The following is a 9,416-nucleotide window of genomic DNA, read 5'->3' as shown; positions in this document are numbered from 1 at the left end:
AGGAACAATTGTACTAGTAGAAAGGGGGGGGGGGGGGCTCCAAACAAATAGAAAATTATAAATTTGTGATGGAAATAGGGGGGCCCTTTTGCTGTGGGCATGAGAATCTCCACCTCCAGTTCCCTTGTGAGGCATGGATTTCAAAGGCAAAAGACAATGAACATATTCATTTCTATCTCCAGCGTTACACATACTTGAAAGAAGAGTTACACAGGGGTTATATACCTATTGGTAGTAGACCTTTACCAACAAAGACTGCTACTGCTTTCTATTTCTTTATTTTGAATTTGGATGAGCTTGAACCAAGCCATCACAATGGAGAACCAAACAAGAGTGACAGAATTTGTCCTTCTGGGTCTCTCTGATGTTCGCTGGCTGCAGATCCTTCTCTTCTTTGTGCTACTCCTCATCTATCTCTTGACCCTGATGGCAAATATTATCATCATCACCATCACCCTGCTGGACCGGCACCTTCAGACCCCCATGTATTTTCTCCTCAGAAACTTTGCTCTTGTGGAAGTGGGCTTCACTTCTGCTGCCATCCCAAAGGCTTTGTTCAACCTGGCATCAGGCACCAAGACCATCTCTATGGCCGGCTGCTTTACTGAGTGCTTTTTTTATGTCACTGTGGGAACAGCAGAGTTTTTCCTGCTGGCATCCATGTCCTTTGATAGGTACGTGGCTATCTGCAAGCCTCTGCACTATGCCTCCATCATGAACAGCCGGTTCTGTGGCCAGCTGGTGCTGGGCTGCTGGGTGACCAGCTTTCTGTACGTGATCACTCCACTCATTCTGCTAGTCCAGTTGCCCTTTTGCACCTCCAACTCAATTGATCATTTCTTCTGTGATATTGTGGCTGTGCTGAATGTTTCCTGTACAGACACCCACAAGCTGAGACTCATGATTTTCCTGTTAGCCACCGGCAGCATACTGAGCACTTTTGCCATCACCATCATCTCCTACATCAACATCCTGTCCACTGTGCTGCGCATCCCCTCTGCATCAGGGAGGCAGAAAGCCTTCTCCACCTGCGTCTCCCATTTTGCTGTGGCTTCCATCACCTATGGCAGCTGCATCTTCATATACATTAAACCTGCTGGCAGCAGTGGGGTGGATCTTAGCAAGTCTGTGGCTCTTCTCAACAACGTGGTGTCCCCTCTCCTGAACCCTTTCATCTACAGCCTGAGGAACAAGCAAGTTAAAGAGGCCTTGAGAAACACTGCCAGCTGCACCATCCTGTTTTTTAAGAATTCACAATGCCTTGGGCAGTGACAAGTGGCACCCAGTAAAGCCTCTCTCTTACTCTCTCTTTCAGGCTTTCCCCCTGACTTCTTCTGCAATCTAGTCATGCTTTTACTATCTCTCACTCTGTGTAAGGAAAGTGCCAGCCGTAAGGAGCTTGACGTCAAATTGTCAATTGTCATCAAACTGATGATATACAGTTCTGTCGCGACACATCTTCATTTCAATAGCCCTACAGAAAGACCAAAGCCTTGGGGACCGTATATGTGAGTATGGGAAATGGCTGCTACACTTCTCAGGGTTGAGATCTCCTGCTTTACAATAAATTCCACAGTATTAATGTACATTTTGAGCATTTCCTTTCAGGTGTATGAAGCTCTTTGGTCCACCAAGACAATGTCATTTTTTAATAGCCCTTTAGTATTCAATCCTGTCTACTCTGCTTGCCATCATCATCATCATCATCATGCTTTAGTTTTAGCCCAGAGATTTCATTCGTTTTTCTTGGGATTGGGGTGCTCAAATCCATTTATACTTTTGTTAATCTCTGCATTTATACATCTTTTATTCCATGACAAGAATATTCTTCATTTCTTCCAAGCTAGCTAAGTTATGTCTTTTATTATTCACTTTTCTGTCCTGACACATTTTGTTGGTTGTTTTAATCACCCGGTACACTTCTTTAAAAAAAAAAATGGTCATGTTTGAAAGAGTTCTTTTTCCAAGTGAAGGCATTATTACATTTTTGAAATATTTCTCTTCTGAAATGGAAAAGAAACATAACTTCAAAAAATGAGATGGAGATTCCTGACAAGGAAAAGACAATTATTCATGCAGAATCAAAAACTGGCCATGCTTCAACAGGGGGGACTAGAAATGTCCTGTGTTCAAAGGGTTCCCAAAGGCCGGGTGCTTTGGGAAGGAAAGTGATCATAAAAGGAAACCCTGACTAGATATTACAGGAATCTGGTATCACTTTCCTGCTCTTCCAGAGACATGGTGAGTGTCTGTAAGTAAATTCCTTCTTGTCCCAAACCCTAGTTCCTCTATTTTCCAAACCGGGTTCATGATAACACTTCCTTCCAATCTATTTAGACCCTGAACACACCAGGTGGCTTGACTCAGTGTGTTCAAATGGCACTCCTAGACTTACACATTAGCGTTGGAGAGCGCATTGACTCTCCCAGGTGGAACAGGATCTGGCTTCTGATGTGTTTTCATGTTGGTCATTGTATGTCTTTGTAAAGGTAAAGCGTACCACACCAGGCCCACAAGGGCGAGTCACCAAAGGCGTAGAAGCTATCCTACCGCCACCTATATACATTGCTGAATGACTACTACACACAGGAGCACCACTGGGGCCCGGACACAGGACCCTAAGACTCCCCAGGTCAAGATGCGTTTTATGGAATTGCACTCCGGTTTGTTATTTCTGCACAAAATCCAAAGGATTCGCTTCAAATGGAGGGCTAGAGAGTGTGCTTATAATGCCTAATCCATGGCTTGGTAATAGGATCATTTTGCTGGGACACAGGTTCATCCAGGCCTGTGTGAGGGCCCAGATCTGTGTCTCCCACTCTTAGCACTAGGCTCCAGCACTAAAGATGGAAGTGTCCCTCTCCATTACAGCATTTCCTTCCTTCCCAAGAGAGAGTGGGGTTTCAAAAATGTGTAATTTTCCCTTTCCCCCCAGTACCACTTTCATGGCTCATTTACCTGCTTTAGTTCTACTTCCCTTTCTAAAGAGTGGAGTAGTGAAAAAACAAAGAGCTTTACTCAGAAAATAATTGTTCTCATGTTCAGTATTTTACAATGGCTTCTTCATGTTTTTTTTTTCTGTAATTAGGTCTGCACTCAATAAACTTGCTTTGTCTACTGTATAGATATTTAACCTACAAGACGGATGAGAATCTTTTCTCTGTAGACGGTAGAACAGCTGCTGAATTGTGAAGAGCCTTGTCCTTACAATTAAATTCATTACTCATTTTTTATTATTAATGGAAGTCTATATCCAACTTAAGACTGCTGTTGGAGATGATGAAAATGCATATTTAAAATGCATGGCTATTCTTCTCTCATTCTTTTTGTGCTGAGTAAGTGTTGGAGTAATTCCTGGATGTCTCTCTATGAATAGATTCATGAGTAAAAACTATCACATCTAAATGGGTCTTTCCTAGAAGAAAAGACACCTGAGATAATCGGTTTTCCCTGCTATAACAGTAGAAAGTCAACTTATAAAGGAATGAAATCCATCTTGAAGAAGAAACAAAAGAGTGAGATCATTTTACAGCCCCTGCAAAGCAGGAGATATTTGCTGTCAGTCAGCCCCAGAAGAAGCTCTGCAGGGGAGGAAGGGAGAAAGAGAGACATTTCCTAGAAAGGGAAGCTGTGTTTACTAGAGGGTCAGAAAGGAGCCTCTAGTAAAGGTGATGCCTTGTGACACGGATGAAGGGTGATGCTAAAAAGCACCATGTGGCATACCTCTTTGGTGGGGATAGAGGAAGGAATGGAAGGGTCTCTGTTATTTCCCTGTCATTTTTTTTTTTTTGATTTAATGATTTTTATGTTGGGGGAGAGGGGAGATTTATACATTTTAGAGGTAAGTAGGACTATGTTTTGTAAGCCTTGAGGTGAATGGGGGTTTGGAAGCACAGTTGGAATGGGCAGAGGATTTGCTCTCCTAGGTAAGAGGCAGGGAAGTGAAGTGGGTTGGGTTGGGTTGGGTAGTATTTTAAAAGACTGTGATGCTGATTGGAAAGTCTGCTCCTTTCAGAGCTTGTGGGTTGTTTGCCTATTGTTGTAAGCTGCTATAAGCCTTTGTGGAAAGATCTGTCTACAACCCTCCTTGTGAAGCAGGCCCCGTTGGACAACAAAGAGAGTCCAGAAGGAAGAGAACAAGTGAACAGGGATATGGTTCAGTCTCCTGGTTTGGAGGCATGCCATGGTTGTAGCATTTGTTCCTACTCTTCATCCATTTTTATGCAATGAATGCAAGGTGCGGTGGATGCATTTCAAGAGGAGAGCTAGAGGGAGACTGGATAATGCCTAACTTGTGGCTGGTCCTCAGGGAACTTCTGCTGAAATGTAGGCTCAAAATCTCTCAAGGGGAGGAGGCTCTAGAACCCATTCCCTAAAGCAGTGGTTCTACACTCTTAAACTCCAGACTCCCCTTAGAAAATGTCAGCTCTTACTTTGCTCTTGGTTTTTAACTGCAAAAAAATAATAGAACAATTCTTCTGTTGCAAAGAACCCAGAAATACCACAACAGGGTAGAATTGTTTTAACACTATGGATTCCTATTAAAAATTTCTTGGTTTATTTTGTGACTCATGTTTTCACACGCACCACTGCTTACATTGCATGGCACCCCCAAAAGGATCTCAAGGTACTCCTGTGTCAACTGGTTGAGAATCTCAGCCCTGGACTCTTGGGGTGCTTGTACATGCCACATTTTTTGCCCTTTCTTGAGTTGCAATGGAGTGACTGTTTGTATGAGTGAGGTTTCTGGATGCTTTAAAAGTCTTCTGGTGCATTAAGGTAAAACTCCTAGGACATAGTTTAGTTTGGCTTGCCGTGAATTAAAGCATCATATCCATGGATTCATAATGTGCAAACACAAAGGCATTCAAAGACATGTAATGAGCCTCTTTGTCTACCACAAGGTGCCACAACAATCTGCTGCAGTGTGGTAGAAGTGAGAGGTGCCCTGTGTGAGATGCAGGGGGGAGACGGGGAGTATAGGTGCTGAGTGGTGTGTGCAGGACAAGGACAAGTCCACCAGGATATACCTGATTTATAATGGAAATATTGACCTTTGTTCCCCCGCATAAGACAGGTAAAGTTTCACCTTCCCCTGAGTGGTCTCTTCACTGGTGGAGGAAAGGATAGAAATCCTCTGTCCGACTGGGATCTATGTGTGTCGATGCTCGTGGCTGCCACAGCTGGTGACAGGCCAGTTTTGCTCTCTGTACACATCTGTACATAGTGTTATGTTGAATGGTTGTTGATTAGTTCATGTTGTTATGATTGTTGATACCCTTGATTTATCATATAGATTTGCTTATTAACCTTTACTTTGGTTTGCCTTCATTAATAGTAGTGGGCTACACCACAGGCCAATACTCTGAGGGATTAACCCTTTCAGGTGTAAGCAAATTATAGACCCCTGGCACTGCAGAGGCCTAACAAACCTCTGCCCATGTAATTACCATAGCCCTCGTCCCAGGCCAGTCTTCAAGACAGCCAACCACATCATCTGTGAATGTCCTTATGGCCCTCCTTTGGGTGCCCACCGTCTTATTGACATTAACCATTCTACCACTTGCTGGCTTTCTGACCCTCATGCTTCCAACATGAGTGTGGCGACACTCGCTTCATCATCATTATCATTTCCATCACCAACAATGCTCCTGGCTACCCATCTTGTAAAAGGTCCAATATGTAACTGGATCTATTAGGTTTGCTTGCAGTTAATTTTAGTGAGATTCAGGGAATGGGAGGACTTTATCAGACTTCTTTTCTACATAGACTCTAGAAACTATTTCAAAATCCTCTTCCTTAGGTAAGGAACCTGCAGGGCAGTACACTCCCGGGGGTTTTACAGTGCTGCGCAGTCTCAGGAGACAGAAATCCACCTTCATAGGCAGAGCCCTAGCCACGAGGCAAAAGGAGGACATGACTTCCAAATGCATGTTTGAAGAGATGGCAGCCCATAGGTGTTGTGCTTTGTCCTGAACCAGTCACCATCAGATTGAGCCTCTCTGGGGACATAAATGCAGACAAATTATCTTCTCAGCTCCGCTCTGAATCGCCCTGTTGCTTAGTAAGTAGATGCCTGGAGTGAATCTGAGCATGTTCAGAAGTGTAAGCTTAAGCACCAAGCAATTTTTGTGACATGTACTATAAGCACCAAATTAATTCAGGCTACCCCGTAAAAGATGGCATTATGGTTAACTGGTAGGAACAGCATGCAGGACACTGGGATTAATTTCCTGCTTGTGCCACAGGCAGAAATGACTTCTGGGTGTTACACTTTATATCTGGCCAGCTCTGTAAAATACCAATAGCGTTACTGCCTTTCTTCTTGGAGGGACCTATTTGATTACCAATTAATCCTTTTCTTGCAGATAGCCTGACGTCATTTCCTCAGTGGATTTGAAAACCACAGGCTAAATAGGAAATAACCCACATATGAACCCCTCATGATCATGTTATTTGTTTGTGTCTTGAAAATAGCTTCAAGAGATCAAATTGACCATGCTTATTGATTGGAAATATAAAGACCACAATCAATTAATGAGTTATAAAAAAGACACATTATCAACCCAGTCTGGGGGCAGCAAGAAGGTGAAGCAAAAGAACTAGTAAAATATGAAGATTCACACACCTTTATTTCTACCTGACTTGTTTCCCATGCCTCGTTCCTCTTTATTATCTGACAGTTCATGCATTCATTCACTTTTTTGTCCAGCATCAGATATCAGAAGCAGACTGTAAAAACACCCATATGGTTTCCTTTTCTCTTTTTTCTTCTTCCCCTTTTGGTTATCTAAAGTCAAAATCCTGTAACAAGTTGCAAAATCAACTACAGCATGAGGTCAATAGTCTGAAGCAATACAGCCACTTGGCATAAATACAACAAAAGCCATATATTTGTGCAGCTGCGTGAGAAGGAATAGGTTGTTCACTTCTATGCAGAAACTTTCTGCAGATACAAATGGTGAGATAGAGATACAGATATAAATGATGATATAGAAAGACATGAAAGCCACTTACAAATCTAGCTCCCATTGACAATCAATATGACCTAAACAAAATACCTAGCTCCTGATTAGAATTTGCTGACTTACTTGCCCCTACATATGCACCTGGGTGATCCTGTTCCCCACCTCAGGACCTCCACAGATGAAGGGATGCCTACCAAGTATGTGCATTACAGAAACACAAGACGAGCCTATCTACATGGAATCCAAATGGTAAATTATTAACAAAACGTACCATTTCTATGGAAATGCCACTTCAGTTCATTAAAGTGAAAGAGGATTTAACCCAACAGCATTAGCAGGGTCATGATTTTGCACTGGCCTCCACTAATACTCCTCACCACTACCACATGGGTAATCAATAGCAAACTTACAACTTAGATCTTTCTTTCTCTTCTTACATAGTAAATTATGTGACTTGTTTGATCTCTCACAGTTGATAGAGCAATGGATTGATGCTGTCAGTTATGGCATATGAATCCTGCATCAATAACTACAACAGCTAGAAATAACAACACCATGAATGTGGTGATGAGGCATAAAAATGTGGGAGACAAACAGGAAAAAGAGAAGGTAAGGATACTACAAACATTCATATAAAGAAATAAGACACAAAAAATATTGTGTGAAGGTTAAAAAAAGTGTTTGAGTGCTATGGTGTGAGTTAAACAAGGGCCTTGTGAATTCTGTCTTATTTGAAGTCTCGAAATCAAGATCAATATACTTGAGGGGATGTAGTCACTAGAGACATTACTACATGTTTCTGGTCAGCCCCTAAGATCCAGTGGTCCCTTTTGACTTCATGAGCTATAAAGCTACTAATCTAGGTGTGTTAAGATAATGCCTGTCCCGTCAATCATTCCTTCCTCACAAAAAGCCTGATAAAGCAAGCTACGAAGTCAATCACTGTCTATATACACTGTGAACTTCCTCAGATTTCAATGATGCACTGAGAAAATGCCCTGCTACAGAGATCCCACAGAGCCTTTTTGACTTGCTGGTTCCTCAGTGTATAGATGTAAGGGTTAAAGAGCTGGGTCACCACCGAGTAAAGAAAGGACACAGTCTTGTCAAAATCCTGCCCACCTCTCTGAGATGGCCGGATGTACCTGAAAATTGCACTGCTGTACAGTATTGTAACCACCAAGAGGTGAGCAGAACAAGTAGAAAAGGCCTTCTTCCTTCCCGTGGAAGATGGGATGCGTAGGATGGTGGAGATGATATAGCCATAGGAAATGATGGTCACGGTCAGAGTACCGGGTATGATAAAGATCAGTGCAATCAAGAGTAGTATTTCAATGAACTGTGTATCTGTACAGGAGAATGCAAGCAAGGGGGCTGTATCACAGTAGAAGTGGTTCATGACATTGGGCCCACAGAATGGCAACTGGGTAATCATTACAATGGGAGGAACCATCAAAACAAAACCAGCCACCCAACAGCTGAGCACCAGCTGGATGCAAAATCTCCCATTCATGATGGTGGGGTAATGTAAGGGGCGGCAAATGGCCATGTAGCGGTCAAAGGACATCATCGCCACATGGAAAAACACACAGGATCCCAAGTAGAAAAATGACAATAACTGGATGAAGCACGCAGGAAGTGAAATGGCTTTCTTATCCATCAGGAGGCTGTAGAGGGTCCTGGGAATGAAGGAGGAAGTGAAGGAGATCTCCAGAAAGGCAAAATTCCGGAGGAAGAAATACATGGGGGTCTGGAGACGATGGTCAACCAGCGTGATGGTGATGACAGTGAGGTTTCCCAGCAGGATCAAAAGGAAGATGAACAGAAGAACCCCAAACAGGATGATTTCCAAATGCTGGTTGTTGGTCAAGCCCAACAAAATGAACTCCACCACTGACGTATGGTTCATCACTTCTGGATCATCTTCAAGAGAAAAAGAAAAGGAAAGGAAAGTTAGAATTAATATCACGTTTCCTGTTAGATTATGAGAGTAAGTACAGAAAACATCCCCAAGGACTTCTGGGTGCTCGGCACTCCAGAAGCCTTCAGAAAAAATAGTCCAGAAGAATTAAAACCAAACACAACTGGTATCTCAAAAGACACATACTTCAGTGAAAAACATGGATGCATGGTACCACAGAAGAAAAGAATGGAGGAAAGACAGAAGGGAGACTGATTTTGCTCACAGTTTTACCTTCATTTTAATCATCTCTTCAAATTAATTGGAACAGTTTGCAAGATTTGATCAGCTGCATTAACTCATGGCCCCCTGACTGAAAACTAAGGGTTGTTATTTTTTGATGGGTGTTTTCGGTCTATCCAAGAGCACCTTGCATCTAAAAAGGTGGAGAGCCACTGCTTTAATTCTTAGCAACTTTCAAATATCTTTTTAGGCCAAGTAGAACCAACCGGCTAACTGTGAAGAGAGAGAGGTCTGCTTTTACCATC

General features: G+C 42.6%; 2 protein-coding genes across 2 annotated transcripts; one reads left to right on the top strand and one right to left on the bottom strand.

Moving 5' to 3' along the window:
• The first annotated feature begins 315 nt into the window (after positions 1-315).
• LOC132251510 (olfactory receptor 6C74-like) lies at positions 316-1,272 on the top strand. The gene has a single exon (XM_059731340.1). The coding sequence runs from the start codon at positions 316-318 to the stop codon at positions 1,270-1,272; it is 957 nt and encodes a 318-aa protein (XP_059587323.1).
• Positions 1,273-7,935: 6,663 nt separating this feature from the next.
• Positions 7,936-8,877, bottom strand: LOC132251509 (olfactory receptor 6C4-like). Its single transcript, XM_059731339.1, has one exon. It carries the CDS (start codon positions 8,875-8,877, stop codon positions 7,936-7,938), a length of 942 nt encoding a protein of 313 aa, XP_059587322.1.
• Between the last annotated feature and the right edge of the window lie 539 nt (positions 8,878-9,416).

Source organism: Alligator mississippiensis, chromosome 7 (genome assembly GCF_030867095.1).
Source record: "Alligator mississippiensis isolate rAllMis1 chromosome 7, rAllMis1, whole genome shotgun sequence".
Lineage (NCBI taxonomy): Eukaryota > Metazoa > Chordata > Crocodylia > Alligatoridae > Alligator > Alligator mississippiensis.
This window is presented reverse-complemented; position numbering and strand designations above follow the sequence as displayed.